The sequence below is a fragment of the Salmo trutta genome, chromosome 24, assembly GCF_901001165.1.
Source record: "Salmo trutta chromosome 24, fSalTru1.1, whole genome shotgun sequence".
Lineage (NCBI taxonomy): Eukaryota > Metazoa > Chordata > Actinopteri > Salmoniformes > Salmonidae > Salmo > Salmo trutta.
This window is the reverse complement of record NC_042980.1, coordinates 42,723,575-42,741,196: the sequence shown is the minus strand read 5'-3', so window position 1 is coordinate 42,741,196 and position 17,622 is coordinate 42,723,575. Positions and strand designations below refer to the sequence as shown.

Genomic DNA, 17,622 nt, shown 5'->3' with positions numbered 1-17,622 from the left:
TGTGAAGTGCACCAGTCCTTCCTGCAGAAAAGCACCCCCACAACATGATGCTGCCACCGCCGTGCTTCACGGTTGGGATGGTGTTCTTCAGCTTGCAAGCCTTCCCCTTTTTTCCTCCAAACATAACGATGGTCATTATGGCCAAAAAGCTCTATTTTTGTTTCATCAGACAAGAGGACATTTCTCCAAAAAGTACAAACTTTGTCCCCATGTGCAGTTGCAAACCATAGTCTGGCTTGTTTATGGCGGTTTTGGAGGAGTGGCTTCTTCCTTGCTGAGCGGCCTTTCAGGTTATGTCGATATAGGACTCGTTTTACTGTGGATATAGATACTTTTGTACCTGTTTCATCTACGATCCTCACAAGGTCCTTTGCTGTTGTTCTGTGATTGATTTGCACTTTTCGCACCAAAGTACATTCATCTCTAGGAGACAGAACGCGTCTCCTTCCTGAGCGGTATGACGGCTGCGTGGTCCCATGGTGTTTATACTTGTGTACTATTGTTTGTACAAATGAACGTGGTACCTTCAGGCATTTGGAAATTGCTCCCAAGGATGAACCAGACTTGTCGAGGTCTACAATTTTTCATCTGAGGTCTTGGCTGATTTCGTTTGATTTTCCCAAGATGTCAAGGAAAAAGACAGTGAGTTTGAAGGTAGGCCTTGAAACACATCCACAGGTACACCTCCAATTGACTCAAATTATGTCAATTAGCCTATCAGAAGCTTCTAAAGCCATTACATATTTTTCTGGAATTTTCCAAGCTGTTTAAAGCCACAGTCAACATAATGTATGTAAACTTCTGACCCACTGGAATTGTGATATAGTGAGTTATAAGTGAATTAACCTGTCTTTAAAAAATAGTTGGAAAATGTACTTGTGTCATGCACAAAGTAGATGTCCTAAACGATTTGCCAAAACTAAGGTTCGTTAACAAGAAACTTGTGGAGTGGTTGAAAAACGAGTTTTAATGACTCCAACCTAAGTGTATGTAAACTTGCGACTTCAACTCTATCTATATATATATATATATATATGTTTTCTTTTTATGATTGACCCATTAGGAAGATTACACCCTTTATACACATGAAAGTATTTCCGTTCATCCTCCTGATGCTTGGACTGCTTACGAAATCACACTGCTTTCAGTGTGTGTGTGTGTGTGTGTGTGTGTGTGTGTGTGTGTGTGTGTGTGTGTGTGTGTGTTCTCACTTGCTAGTCCTGTAGGTGTACTTGTAGGTGACCTCACGAGAGACCTGTCTAGCCAGACCAAACAACTCATCTCTCCTGGACAGCAGGGACACCTCCTTCATACACAACTGAGCTGCTGCCTCATTCACTGTCAGCTAGACACAGAGAAGGGGGAGGAAGAGAGGAGAGGAGGGGAGGAGAAGAGAGGGGGAGGAGAGCAGTTGGAGGGTTATTGTTATAACGAGTTATGAAGGAGGTTCTCATTTTCTTGAAAGTTGAATGACAACAATCAAGTTCCCAAATATCTGAAAATGTTATACTTTTTTGCACACTGATGCCACACACATACAAACAGACACATGCACACACACCCCCATCTACCTCGTGAAGCGTGAAGTGCTTGCCGTCCTTCCTCTTGGAGTCAAAGCGTCCATAGATGGCGCTGTACTTGCGTATCTCTTCTGCCCTCCTCGGGTCCTCCTCCTCCATGTCCAGGATGTGGCATATCACCTTGGACAGCTTCTTGTTGCCCCGCAGCCCCTCCTTCACCTTGGACGGGTCGCTCCGGGGCAGCGCCTGGGCCAGCCGCTCCACGCACTCTGCCAGCGACTTCAACGCTGTGGCATCTAGTACCTCCTCGCCGCGGGGGGACGAGGGCGAGGGAGAACCCAGACCCAGGGTCAACTCTGCAGGGGACAGGCTTTGCTCGCTCTCCGCTCCCCCTCCCCCGCCGCCGTGAGAGGACAAGGATCCCCAGAAACGAGGTTCGCTGCCACTCTGCACTGGAGACCCAGAGGCCGAACATCCTCGTCCCTCGCCCCCCACCCCTGACACCGCCGCACCCCTCATGGGCTCCCCCACACATTCCGCCGCCAGCAGCGTGCGCACCGTGACGTGGGCGCTAGCGTTAGAATTACCGTTACCTTCCAGCTTGTAGACGGGGATGCTGCAGACAGGGAGAGAGGCCAGGGGCTGGTTGAACAGGGCCGGGTTGGTGACCCAGTCTCGAAGACCCTTCTGGAGCCTCCTAACATGGAGGGGCTTGCTGGCCATGCCCACCAGGGCCATGATCTCTAGAAACTCCTGCTCTGCCGCCTCACACAGCTGCTGCACGTCGTCGCCGCCCTGCTGAATGAAGGCCCCGTAGTAAGACAGCAGGTTGGCCCTCTGGAGGATCCTGTAGAGCTGGAGCTCCCCAAGGGTCCTGGGTAACACTGCCGCCATCCCTGACAGAACACACTGACAACTTAGTTTCAATGCTGCCAACATACCTGACAGAACACACACAGTAATGCCATATACTTTAACCGTCATAAGTCATAAAGATTATGACATAACATGGTATGTCAAGTCTGAGAAGGGATAGTCTTAACACTGTGAAAACCACTATGAAATACTAAAACCAGCCCAATGCATATATATACAAATAAATTGTTCAAATTCAAACTCCAGAAATACAAAGTAAAGTTCAGCCGTGAAAGACCTGAACAATAAATAAATCATAAATAATCCTATGAATATAAAAACACAGCACAAATATTCCAGATATATACTTGTAATGTACAGTAGATTAGAGGAAAACAGAACGTGAAGCAGTGCAGCATGCAGTCACAGAGAGGCAGATCTGAACCCATCCCAGCATGCCACACTCCTGGAGACCAGGGAGAGTTACACACCATACATACTCTGCAGCACGCGTAGTTGCTCACTCTCTCTTTAGATCCTTTAGGTATTATAGATCAAGATAATGTTATCCTGTTCACTATTGGAAGGTTTATGGTCTTTAAAACATTTTCCTCTCTCTCTTTCTGGTCTCTCTCCCTCTCTCTCTCTCTCTCTCTCACTACCTCTCACAGCTTTGTGGAAGTAACCTGTGGCACTGATGTTAAGGCCGAGGTATGATTTGTTTTTTTTGCGTGCTCTAGGGCAACGATGTCTAGTTGGAATTTATATTTGTGGTCCTGGCAACTGGACCTTTTTTGGAACCCCATTATTTTTGTCTTACTTAAATTTACTGTCAGGGCCCAGGTGTGACAGAATCTATGCAGAAGATCTAGGTGCTACTGTAGGCCCTCCTTGGTTGGGGACATTTGACTTCAGATTGTAGTAGTCTCTCTCTCAGCATGGAGTCAACCATTGTGTGTGTGTGTGTATGTGTGGTATGTGTGCGTTCTTCCCCCACTCCCTGTCCCCAGTACAGCTTATAGCTCGGTACCCAACATAGCCAGTGAGAAGAGTGACAGGGAGTAGGGAGTGAAATGAAGCAACAAGGCAGGTTGCTGTCTATCACAGTGGCCCATTTACATTAGATTGCACTGAGTGGGTTTTGTACTGAGAATTTCACACAAACTTCAGCCAATCCCAATGTTCAATTATAAATCAACTCAATCCCAGTATTCATACCCCTTGACTTATTCCACATTTTGCTGTGTTACAGCCTGAAATCAAAATTGATAAAAAATGTTTTTTTTCCTCACCAATCTACACACAATACCCCATAATCACAAAGTGAAAATGTGCTTTTAGAAGGTTTTGCAAAAGTATTGGAAATATCAAATTTACATGAGTATTCACACCCCTGAGTCAATACATATTAAAATCACCGTTAGCAGTGATTACAGCTGTGAGTCTTTCTGGGTAAGTCTCTAAGAGCTTTGCACACCTGGATTGTACAATATTTGCACTTTATACTTTTTTTAAATTCTTCAAGCTCCGTCTAGTTGGTTGTTGATCATTGCTAGACAGCCATTTTCAAGTCTAGCCATTGATTTTCAAGCTGATTTAAGTCAAAATTGTAACTAGGTCATTCATGAACATTCAATGTTGTCTTGGAAAGCAACTCCAGTGTATTTTTGGCCTTGTGTTTAAGGTTATTGTCCTGCTGAAAGGGGAATTTGTCTCCCAGTGTCTGTTGGAAATCAGACAGAACCAGGTTTTCCTCTAGGATTTTGCCTGTGCTTAGCGCTATTCTATTTAGATTTATCCCCAAAAAACTCCCTAGTCCTTGCCAATGACAAGCATACCCATAACATAATGCAGCCACCACCATGCTTGAAAATATGGTGAGTGGTACTCAGTGATGTGTTGTGTTGGATTTACCCCAAACATAACACTTTGTATTCTGGACAAAAAGTTAATTTCTTTGCCACATTGTTTTATTTTTTAATGTTTGCTACTTTATACACAGTACCAGCGAAGAGTTTGGACACACATACTCATACATTGTAGAATAATAGTGAAGACATTGAAACTATGAAATAACACATATGGAATCATGCAGTAACCAAAAAAGTGTTAAACAAATCAAAATATATATTTTATATTTGAGATTCTTGAAAGTAGCCACCTTGATGACAGCTTTGCACACTATTGGCATTCTCTCAGCCAACTTCACCTGGAATGCTTTTCCAACGGTTTTGAAGGAGTTCCCACATATGCTGAGCACTTATTGGCTGCTTTTCCTTCACTCTGCGGTGCAACACATCCTAAACCATCTCAATTGGGTTAAGGTCGGGTGATTGTGGAGGCCAGGTAATCTGATACAGCACTCCATCACTCTACTTCTTGGTCAAACAGCCTGGAGATGTGTTGGGTCATTGTCCTGTTGAAAAACAAATGATAGTGGGACTAAACGCAAACCAGATGGTATGGTGTATTGCTGCAGAATACTGTAGTAGCCATGCTGGATAAGTGTGCTTTGAATTCTAAATAAATCACAGACAGTGTCACCAGCAAAGCACCCCCACACAATCACACCTCCTCCACCATGCTTCACGGTGGGAACCACACATGCGGAGATCATCCGTTCACCTTCTCTGCATCTCCCAAAGACATGGTGATTGGAACCAAAAATCTCAAATTTGGACTCATCAGATCAAAGGACAGATTCCACCGGTCTAATGTCCATTGCTCGTGTTTCTTGGCCCAAGCAAGTCTCTTCTTCTCATTGGTGTCCTTTAGTAGTGGTTTCTTTGCAGCAATTCAACCACAAAGGCCTGATTCACGTAGTCTCCTCTGGCAGTTCATGTTGAGATGTGTCTGTCACTTGAGCTCTGTGAAGCATATATTTGGGCTGCATTTTCTGAGGCTGGTAACTCTAATGAATTGAGAGCCAGTTTCATCATAGCGCTTGATGGTTTTTGCGACTGCACTTGAAGAAACTTTGAAAGTTCTTGAAATGTTCCGGATTGACTTACCTACAATAATGATGGACTGTTGTTTCTCTTTGCTTATTTGAGCAATTCTTGCCATAATATGGACTTGGTCTTTTACCAAATAGGGCTATCTTCTGTATACCACCTCTATCTTGTCACAACCCAACTGATTGACTCAAACGCATGAAGAAGGAAAGAAATTCCCCAAATTAACTTTTAACAAGGCACACCTGTTAATTGAAATGCACCTCGTGAAGTTGGTTGAGAGAATGCCAAGAGTGTGCGAAGCTCTTATCAAGGCAAAGGGTGGTTACTTTGAAGAATCTCAAATATATTTTGATTTGTTTGACACTTTTTTGATTACTACATGATTCCATGTGTGTTATTTCATAAATTGTTGTCTTCACTATTATTCTAAAATGTAGAAAATAGTAAAAATAAAGAAAAACCCTGGAATGAGTACGTGTTCAAACTTTTGACTGCTACTGTTGTCATGAAGTTGCCTCTTTGGGTACAGCGAGCACAGTTGACCCCCCTCCCTCTGCACCAGGCCTTTTCTATGTACCATCCCCCGACCTCTATACTTCTGACACCAGGCTAAGTGAGTGTGGTCATATATTCCGAAGGAGAATGTCCTGCCTCATGGCCACAGTTTTGAGACAGAGTGGGTTTCGTATAGAGAACAAAGGATTCTTCCACCTCACAGAATTGGAGAACCGAACGACATTTATGTTCTGGAGAAGGTATAAAAGATCGGTGAAGAATCCAGCTACGAACTGGTCCAGCTACAATTTTGTGAAACTCATGAGAGACAATACGGCCATATTACCATAATAATGTTTATATAATAGCCTCAGCTATGAGACTTACATCTAAATGGTTGTATAAAATGAATGAATAAGGATGGAACTGTTTGTGAAATTGTGTAAATGTGGTTTTGGACTGTTAACTAGACGTTCCGCTAGCGGAACACCTGCTCCAATATCCAATGATGGGCGTGGCGCGAAATACAAACTCCTCTAAAATCCGAAAACTTCAATTTTTCAAACATATGACTATTTTACAGCATTTTAAAGACAAGACTCTCCTTTATCTAACCACACTGTCCGATTTCAAAAAGGCTTTACAGCGAAAGCAAAACATTAGATTATGTCAGCAGAGTACCCAGCCAGAAATAATCAGACACCCATTTTTCAAGCTAGCATATAATGTCACAAAAAACAAAACCACAGCTAAATGCAGCACTAACCTTTGATGATCTTCATCAGATGACAACCCTAGGACATTATGTTATACAATGCATGCATGTTTTGTTCAATCAAGTTCATATTTATATCAAAAACCAGCTTTTTCACATTAGCATGTGACGTTCAGAACTAGCATACCCCCGAAAACTTACGGTGAATTTACTAAATTACTCACGATAAACGTTCACAAAAAACATAACAATTATTTTAAGAATTATAGATACAGAACTCCTCTATGCACTCGATATGTCCGATTTTAAAATAGCTTTTCGGTGAAAGCACATTTTGCAATATTCTCAGTAGATAGCCCGGCATCACAGGGCTAGCTATTTAGACACCCAGCAAGTTTAGCCTTCACCAAACTCCGATTTACAATTAGAAAAGTTTGATTACCTTTGGTGTTCTTCGTCAGAATGCACTCCCAGGACTTCTACTTCAATAACAAATGTTGGTTTGGTCCCAAATAATCCATAGTTATATCCAAACAGCGGCATTTTGTTCGTGCGTTCAAGACACTGTCCGAATGGTAAAGAAGGGTTACGAGCACGACGCATTTCGTGACAAAAAAATTCTAAATATTCCATTACCGTACTTCGAAGCATGTCAACCGCTCGTAAAAAAGCGATAATATTCTGACCGGGAGTCGTTGTATCCGTTCAAAGACGATAGAATAAAAACATGGGGTCGTCTCGTGCACGAGCATGAGTCCCATTGTCCGCTGATAGACCACTTAGCAAATACGCTAAAGCTTTTCAGCCAGGGCTTGGAATTACGTCATTCAGCTTTTTGCCGCCTTCTGAGAGCCCATGGGAGCCGTAGGAAGTGTCACGTAACAGCAGAGATCCCCTGTATTGGATAGAGATGATCAAGGAGGGCAAGAAATGGTCAGAGAGGGCGCTTCCTGTTTGGAATCTTCTCAGGTTTTGGCCTGCCAAATGAGTTCTGTTATACTCACAGACACCATTCAAACAGTTTTAGAAACTTTGGAGTGTTTTCTATCCAAAGCTAATAATTATATGCATATTCTAGTTTCTGGGCAGGAGTAATAATCAGATTAAATCGGGTACGTTTTTTATCCGGACGTGAAAATACTGCCCCCTAGCCATAAGTTAATGAAGGAAACTCCAATTCCCTTTGCAGTCTTAACTAAGTCATTGGCACGGCCCCAGGGACACAGACAGGACAAGGCATTGTGTGACAGCCTTTTCTATGTTCAGTATATAAACCCCCCAGGGTTTCTTTCCTTAGACCAGGCTTCCACTCCATTATGGGTTGGCCAATAGGTTTGACCATGCATCCCTCTACTGAACTTTAACCATACCACGTGGTTAACTTTTTAGACTATCGATACAGAATAAGAACAAGTCTTTGATATTAATTACTAGTCTGCAGCTAGGAATTCGTTATCATTGAACGCGAAGACCGACAAAACATCCATTCTATAACGACATTAATGAATGTCACTTTGAAATATCCATTCTAACCGAGAGAGAGAGAGAACACGAGGACGAAACTCTCCAACAGAACCAAACTCTCCAACAAAGACCCCAACGACACACTGAGCGTAAATATATATATTGATTGCAATTGTTCCCGATTGAGTGAGCGTTCATGTTCTTCGACACATCCCGTCTCAGAGCTCTACGGACAACTCCTTTTTGCTCTGACATGCACTGTCAACTGTGGGACCTTATATAGACAGGTATGTGCCTTTCCAAATCATGTCCAATCAATTGAATTTACCACAGATGGACTCCAATGAACTTGTAGAAACATCTCAAGGATGATCAATGGAAACAGGATGCACCTGAGCAAAGGGTCTGAATACTTACGTAAATCAGGTATTTCCATTTTTTATTTTTAATACATTTGCAAAAAAATCAAAAAACCTGTTTTTGCTCTGTCAATTTGGGGTATTGTGTGTAGATTTATGTGTATTTTTTTTCATTTAGTCCATTTTACAATAAGGCTGCAACTTAACAAAATGTGGAAAAGTAAAGGGGTCTGAATACTTTCCAACAGTACCTTCAGAAAGTATTCACACTCCTTAAAATTGATCACATTGATATTTTGTGTCACTGATCTACACACAATACCCCATAATTTCAAAGTGGAATTTTGTTTGTAGAACATTTTTTTTATTAATAAAGCATTAAAAGCTGAAATGTATTGAGTCAATAAGTATTCAAACCTTTGTTATGGAAAGCCTAAATAAGTTCAGAAGTAATAATATGCTTAACAAGTCGCAGAATAAGATGCATGGACTCATTCAGTGTTCAATAAAAGTGGTTAACATGATTTTGAATGAGTACCCAATCTCACACATATAATTATCTATAAGGTACCTCAATCGAGTAGTGAATTTCAAGCACAGATTCAACAACAAAGACCAGGGAGATTTTTCAATGCCTCGCGAAGAAGGGCACTGATTGGTAGATGGGTAAAAAAAATGAAAAGCAGACACTGAATATCCCTAGTTATTAATTACACTCTGGATGGTGTATCAATACACCCAGTCACTACAAAGATACAGACGTTTTTCCTAACTCAGTTGCCGGAGAGGAAGGAAACTGCTCAGGGATTTCACTATGAGGCCAATGGGGATTTTAAAACAGTTACAGAGTTTAATAGTTGAGATATGAGAAAACTGAAAATGTAGTTACTCCACAATACTTAACCTAAATGACAGAGTGAAAAGAAGGACGTCTGTACAGTGCAACAAGGCACTTAAAGTTGCATTATGTCACTTTTTGGGCGACTTGACCAAATTCACATAGAAATGCGAGTTATAGAACTGTAATTCTCATTGAAAGCAAGTCTAAGAAGTGGTATATATGTTCTATGTGTGCTATTTCTATGCTATCCATTCTTAAATTTCATTCTTGTGTCTTTTACTTTCGGTTTTCTACTCCAAACAACTGAAAATAAAATATTTTTGATTATGAAAACTATATATTTCACAGTTTAGATGGTACAATGATTCTTTACACTACGCTTGCTTGTTTGTCACAAATTAAGCGAACTATTATAATTTTAGGAAGCAAGAAACGGCGGAGTGATTTATGCATGCTGCATCTTTAAGTAATACTGCAAAAAATGTGGTAAAGAAATGTACTTTTTCTATTAGATATTTCGATATTTCATATTCAATTAATTAGCAAAAATATGTTTTCACTTGGCTCATTATTGGGTACTGTGTATAGATGGGTGAGATAAAAAAAAGTATTTTATCAGTTTAGAATGCTGGCTGTAACACAACAAAATGTGGAATAAGTCAAGGGGTATGAATACTTTCTGAAGGCACTGAAGCTAGCTATTTACAGAATCCTAGGTTTGTTCGCATAATCTTCTTATGACTGTCAGCCTGGTGCAAGCAGCTGTGTTGTTGCGGAGCAACCGACCCAGTGTCAGAACTCTGCGCTTCGGCTAAAATAGACGTTAGCACCGTCAGAAATGAAAAAAAAAAAATGTAGCACATCGATGGTTCTTAATGGACAGAAATGAGCACGTGAGAGCGATAAATTATTATTTTCATCAAAACTGTTTCCCCATAAACGTTTTCAGTCCGAAAGGTGGCAAGTTTAATGATCACTTTATAGAAGCTTTAGTCTTGTTCTTATCCAATGCCTAGATATTGATCTCGGTCAGGCCAAGACCTTGTCTTATTTTCCTAATGCCGGACGGTTCATGACAGAGGCAGGGAGTGTGTTGGGTACCTCAAATCAAGTTTATTTTTTTAAGTTTCATCAACATTGGTGTCATATTGGCTTAGATATCCTGGTAGGGAGATCTGAATATAGCATTGAGCTTCAAACATCCCTACTATAGTCGTGACGAACTGCTCTGTGGCTGAGCCCCGGTACTTTAAATGGAGTCAATTGACATCTCAATTAAAAATCCTTTACAATTGGACAGGGTGAGAAGGCTAGAGGAGGATGAGCGTAGCTAGCATGGTGGTTATGTCAGTATCTCTCTGTTATCTTCTTTCTCTCAGTCACTTACTATCCCACCTCCCTCTCCCCCTGCCTCGCTCTCCTTCTCTCCCTGCCTCGCTCTCCTTCTCTCCTCTGCCTCGCTCTCCTTCTCTCCTCTGCCTCGCTCTCCTTCTCTCCCCTGCCTCGCTCTCCTTCTCTCCCCTGCCTCGCTCTCTTTCTCTCCCCTGCCTCGCTCTCCTTCTCTCCCCTGCCTCGCTCTCCTTCTCTCCCCTGCCTCGCTCTCCTTCTCTCCCCTGCCTCGCTCTCCTTCTCTCCCCTGCCTCGCTCTCCCCCTGCCTCACTCTCCCCCTGCCTCGCTCTCCTTCTCTCCCCTGCCTCGCTCTCATTCTCTCCCCTGCCTCGCTCTCATTCTCTCCCCTGCCTCTCTCCCTCCCATTCTCTCCCTCTCATTCTCTCCCTCTCCCACTCTCCCTGTCTGAGAGTCACCCTGATCCAGACAGACAGGTGCTGCATGGGCTTCCTTTTCCCCACATCCAAAGTCAGACACGGTAGAGCAAGCTTTACACCTCGCTTACCTACACACACACCTAGTCTACACCCTTACCCAGGACACTACAGAGACACACCCTTGCCCAGGACACTACAGATGCTGTTGTTTAAAATAACACGTTTTTTTTCTATCTTTCCTTCAAAGCTGGATCTGAAGTAGAACACTGTTCAGTCACTTCTTTCATGTAGAGTCGATGTTGGTGGACGGTGATGTACAGCCTCTCGTTCAACCTCTCTAGCCCTCCAATAAACTCTCAACTCTGACCAAGGAGTAAAATCAATAGGAGAAAGACCAGACATAACCAATTAAAATAGGCAATTTACTGGAAAAGTTGCATTTACTTGATGGGAGGCCACTTTTTGAAAAACCACAAGTTTACTCCAGGGATGGGCAACTTTGATGCCACAAAAAAACAGAACTCATCATGAGGGGCCGCAGTGGCTTGTGGGTACCACTCCACGCTTGCAGTAAAACTGCTACCTTTGCTATTCCTCATATTAGACAATATGGAATCAATTAACATTGGTCTGTTTCTGTGTGTTCTGTTGCCAGTGTGTGTTAAAACAACTTTTTGAAGCTCCATTAAATGATATTGTTGACGCCTGAGTTTCAGAGGTCAAAGCACTTGTTCCTTCACCAAACCATTGTAAGCATCCAGTGTTTTTGCTGTCCTCAGGCTACCTGGGGCGGCAGGTAGCCTAGTGGTTAGGCCGTTGAGCCAGTAACCAAAAGGTTGCTAGATCAAATCCCTGAGCTGCCAAGGTAAAAATCTGTCATTCTGCCCCTGAACAAGGCAGTTAACCTTATACTGTAAAATATCCTTGGCTGTCATTGTAAATAAGAATTTCTTCTTAAATGACTTGCCTAGTTAAACAAAGGTTAAAAAAATTGTGTTAAACTTCAATTAAACACTGAGTCTCAAATAGGCGCCTGTCATAGCTGGGCACCAGCACACATTTCATACCTTGGATAGTTTAGCTGATTGTTATTGGAATTTTAGGACCCGTGTTGGTATCTGAAAATATGAAACAATTATTTGATAAATTATTGCATGCAGGTCGTGGGCATTACTACTATAGCCCATAGAAATGAAAAACAGACAGTCAAAAACCTCATCGTTAGGAATAACGGGTTTGAAGTGTCTGTCCTGTATCTAGGAGATATTTTTTTTAAAAGCTCAGGAAATCTGTATTTTTTTTGGACACATATTTAAAAACCTTTTTTTTGTTGGCAAAAGGCTGCCTCCATACTTCCATTAATTTGTTAAACATGTACTAGGTGTCACGTTCGTTTTTAGAGAAGGACCAAGGCGCAGCGTGAGTATCGTTCCACATCTTTATTAATATGTGAAACTATGCAAGACATACAATAAACAAACAAAAAAACGTGACGACAGAGGTGCAACATGCACTAACTCAAAATAAGATCCCACAAACACGGGTGGGAAAAACTACTTAAATATGATCCCCAATTAGAGACAACAATGACCAGCTGCCTCTAATTGGGAATCATACAAAAACTAACATACAAAAAAGAAACTAGAACACAACATAGAAATATATAAACTAGATAAACCCCCCAGTCACGCCCTGACCTACTCTACCATAGAAAATAAGAGCTCTCTATGGTCAGGACGTGACAGTAGTACCCCCACCCCCCCACCGGCGACAGACTGCGGAAGCTCTGGACTGGGAACTGTTGCCGGAAGCTCTGGACTGGGAAGGCGCACTGGAGGCCTGGTGCGTGGAGCTGGAACAGGTAGCGCCACACTGGTGACACGCACTTCAGGGCGAGTGCGAGGAGCAGGCACAGGATGTACCTGACTGGGCAGGCACACTTCATGGAGAGTGCGAGGAGCAGGCACAGGATGTACCTGACTGGGAACATGCACTTCAGGAAGAGTGCGAGGAGCAGGCACAGGATGTACTGGGCTGTGGAGGCGCACTGGAGACCTGGTGCGTAAGGCTGGCACAACCCGTCCTGGCTGGATGCTCACTTTAGCCGGCAAGTGCGTGGTGCTGGCACAGGAAACACTGGGCTGTGAAGGCGCACTGGCGACACAGTGCGTAGCGCTGACGCAGGATATCCTGGACCGAAGAGGCGTACTGGGGACCAGGAGTGCTGAGCTGGCACAACCCGTCCTGGCTGAATGCTCACTTTAGCCCGGCAAATGCGGGGAGCCGGCAACGAGCGCACCAGGCTGTGAATGCGCACTGGAGATACGGTGCACATCACCGCATAACATGGTGCCTGACTGGTCACACGCTCCCCATGGTAAGCACGGGGAGTTGGCTCAGGTCTAAACCCTGACTCCGCCAATCTCCCCGTGTGCCCCCCCAAAAGGTTTTGGGGGAGCTGCCTCTCGGGCTTCCGTCGTTGCCGTGCTAATTCCTCGTATCATCGCCGTTCCTCTCTTGCTGCCTCTAATTCCTCCCTTGGACGGTTTTACTCCCCAATCTGCGTCCAGGATCTCCTCCTATGTCCACTCCTTCTAGCCACGCTGCTTGGTCCGTTTTAGGTGGGATCTTCTGTCACGTTCATTTGTAGAGAAGGACCAAGGCGCAGCGTGAGTATCGTTCCACATCTTTATTAATATGTGAAACTATGCAAGACATACAATAAACTATAAACAACTATAAACAAAACTGTGACGACAAACACAGGTGGGAAAAACAACTACGTAAATATGATCCCCAATTAGAGAGAACGATGACCTGCCTCTAATTGGGAATCATACAAAAACCCCAACATAGAAAAAAGAAACTAGAACACAACATAGAAATAAATAAACTAGATAAACCCCCCCAGTCACACCCTGACCTACTCTACCATAGAAAATAAGAGCTCTCTATGGTCAGGACGTGACACTAGGTTACCTTCAGACTAGACCCATGTTTGTGAGATTCTTCCCTTTACACACTGTAAATAAATATTGTGCTAGATCCACTTAAAATACATTTAGGCAACTATTTGCATCAGCTTTTCAGTATTGCCAACATGAGGTATTTTTACAAAATATACTTAACTTTTAGTCTTTCACAAACACTCATGTATTAAGTCCAACATAAAAAAAATGTCTAAGATCCAACTTTGATCAAATCCAGAACTGTTATTGTACATTAGATCGAGCTAATCTTTCTGATTAGTTACTTTCAATGATCGTGTCTTAGTGTTAAACAAGGATTTATGCATTTCATTGCTTGACTTTTTTATCCACTTTAGCAGGAATTGTTGAGCGCAGTGTTCATTCCACTAACACTAACTGGAGGTAAAGCTGCAAGCATTGTAGCTTGATGTATTTGCCTCTGTCAAGAGTGGCGGCATGATCTGGCTAATGGTGAGAATGGGTGGTCTTATTATTGAACGTCAATTTACCTGACAGTTTTGATATCCATTCATCATGATCCATTACACGTCCTAGCATAGCAAACAGTTTGATATTAATATAGAAATGTGCTTTCCGTTCTTAAAACATGCATACAACATTGTGTAAAAGTATAGTAAACCTCAGTTGAAAGGAAATATTATGAAAATTGAGTAAGTTAAACACAATTTTCCTTGTAATTGTTTTTACACACAAATATTTGTTTCAATTATGCATTTATCTTATGTTGTATTCATTTTTTTCAGGTTGGTTTTGCTATGTGAAGTACAGTAAAGTAGTAATTATATTCAAGTAAAGATGACAACAAAAAATGTAAGTCAAAATAATTGTATTTTCAAGTATAGTTTACTAACCACCTGAATCAATCTTTTTACAGTACATAGTGGGGTCATATTAGTTTGTAACCCAAATGGTTCAGACACTCCAGATGTTTTCCTGATAAGACCGATTTTCTGGATGTCTCCTAGTCTGTCAAAATGTGCTGTAGCTCTACGACTTTCCACTGCAGATGCTGAAGGCCGACAAGGCGGATGTGGTGGATTGAGATGCAGCCCATGCAAAAAAAACCCGGATCTCTCTAGTTTAAACTGCCGGATTTTGATGGGGATTTTTTTATGTTAATTAGATTGACGCACAGGTGCATCAATAGACTCTTCAGCTGTGTGTGTGGGGGGGACTGTGATATCACTACTGCCCCAAGGACTGGAGTTGTCCATTCCTGCCCAACTTTTTCGGTTTTAGTAATGACAACAAAATCACTTTAATTAACTGTACTCAGATATATTAAGTGCAACAGGTTTCTTCATATTCCTCAAATGTTTGGAGTATTGACAGTACATTGGGGTAATGTAGACGCCCACCGGCTGTGTCCCTGCGCCCGGGAGTAATGGGTTTGAGATTCCCACTCATAGACTAGCCTAAAAACCCCGTCCCGCTTCTACTGTCATTGTTGCCCAAATGTACAGCAGTTCACAACTCTACTCTCCGCATACAAAAGTAATACAAAACGTATCAATTAGTTTATGTGCCAACAATTAGTTTATGTGCACTTCATCAACAATAGGTAGGCTATCAACAAATAGTCTTATCACTTCCAGTCTCTTCTTTATGATATTGGTAATGCCATTTCATGTCTACAACATTATTTAGCGTATTAAAGTCCAACCAAGATGTCTATGGTTGCGTCTCTAGTTTGCGCCCTGCTAGAAAAGGAAAGAAAACCTCCACTGTGCGCTCTCTGTAGCCTACCTGCAGAACTCTTCGCGCCGCTCATCCAACCTCTCGTTCCGTTCTTCACTTCTCCGTGAAATAGAGGTTTAGTATAAAAGACCTGCTAACTATTCGTTCCACCCAACTCCCCTTCTGTTGGGCTGCTCCTCCCTTGCTACATCTCTCACTCCCACGCGACTGCGTGACGCAGATCCCCACGTGTGTGTCTGGGGGGCGTGGGAGCCGCTGTATGGAATACAAGCATCCTATCACACCAGGCTGCGACCGCGGCCAGAGGGAGGAAGAGGTTTGAGTTCATTTTTGAAAAGCCAATTGTAGCATACTGAAAATAGGTCTACGTCCAACTGTCAATTAACACTGTCAACCAAATAAGCAGAGGTTCCCCAAGCATTATGTAGGCTATTTTACTGTCTTTGGGACAACCTCTCCACCCTTTTTTTGTAGCGATTCAAGTGTGTTCCATTGCCACCTTCTTTTCACTTATTTTTTTGAGTCCCACGGTAATAGAACAGTAAAAACAACAACAACATTATGCTAACAACTCCTGTGCTTGGTTACATAAAGTGCTATCAAGATGCTGTAAAAATAAGACAGGGGACATTTACCTAACACTGAACTCTGAACCATTCTGATAATAGACAGTGTCCAATGACAAAGCGAGAGATATCTGAGAGAGATGGAAGGAGAGAGGAGAAAGAGAAAAAGAGAGAGAGAAGACTGAGGGAAAGAGAGAGAAAAAGATCAAGTGTAGAGGGACTGGTGCTGAGAGGAGTAATATAGGTCAACAGAAGGGAGACGAGGGGGAGAGGTGGAGGGAGAGAGACAGAGAGATAGGAGGAGAGAGATAAAGAGAGAGGTGGAGGGAGAGAGACAGATAGATAGGAGGAGAGAGATAAAGAGAGGTGGAGGGAGAGAGACAGATAGATAGGAGGAGAGAGATAAAGAGAGGTGGAGGGAGAGAGACAGATAGATAGGAGGAGAGAGATAAAGAGAGAGGTGGAGGGAGAGAGACAGATAGATAGGAGGAGAGAGATAAAGGGAGAGGTGGAGGGAAAGAGACAGATAGATAGGAGGAGAGAGATAAAGAGAGGTGGAGGGAGAGAGACAGATAGATAGGAGGAGAGAGATAAAGAGAGAGGTGGAGGGAGAGAGACAGATAGATAGGAGGAGAGAGATAAAGGGAGAGGTGGAGGGAAAGAGACAGATAGATAGGAGGAGAGAGATAAAGGGAGAGGTGGAGGGAAAGAGACAGACAGATAGGAGGAGAGAGATAAAGAGAGAGGTGGAGGGAGAGAGAGGAGGAGAGAGATCAAGAGAGAGGTGGAGGGATAGAATCAGAGATAGGTGGAGAGTGATAAAGGGAGAAAGGTGGAGGGAGAGGGAGAGGGAGAGAAAGGGCAGGGGAAAGGGACTGGTGCTGGCGGACTGAGAGGAGGAAGAGATATGAACGACAGGAGATGGAGAAAGAGTGACAGAGCGGGAGAGGACAGGATGAGGTCCCACATGCAGCAAGCACTACAGGATATTTACACTCCCACACTGAGTGATTCAGCTAGCAGGCAAGCAGCCTCTCCAAACACACACACACACAGTCTTGTACAGCTAACCTTCTAGGGACACACAATTCACTCCCATTCAAAATTATATTTTCTCTAACCCCTAACCCTAACCCTAGCCCCTACTCTAACCCTTACCTTAACCCAAAAACCTAACCCTAGCTCCTAACCCTAACCCTAAACCTAACCCTAGCTCCTAACCCTAACCCTAAACCTAACCCTAACCCTAGCCCCTACTCTAACCCTTACCTTAACCCAAAAACATAACCTTAACCTTAACCCTAACCCTAAACCTAACCCTAGCTCCTAACCCTAACCCTTACCTTAACCCAAAAACATAACCTTAACCCTAACCCTAAACCTAACCCTAGCTCC

The 17,622-nt window shown here is 42.9% G+C and overlaps 1 protein-coding gene across 1 annotated transcript in view; it reads right to left on the bottom strand.

Annotated features, from left to right (window-relative positions):
* LOC115161340 (NGFI-A-binding protein 1-like) overlaps positions 1–15,884 on the bottom strand; it is a 36,208-nt gene extending 20,324 nt beyond the window's left edge. The window contains exons 1-3 of the mRNA XM_029712248.1: positions 15,710–15,884; positions 1,572–2,416; positions 1,212–1,345 (exon numbers count right to left, since the gene is read on the bottom strand). Coding sequence (XP_029568108.1) covers positions 1,212–1,345; positions 1,572–2,416; positions 15,710–15,734 — 1,004 coding nt within the window. The 5' untranslated portion in view covers positions 15,735–15,884. The remainder of the gene's footprint in view (positions 1–1,211; positions 1,346–1,571; positions 2,417–15,709) is intronic.
* Positions 15,885–17,622: the final 1,738 nt, after the last annotated feature.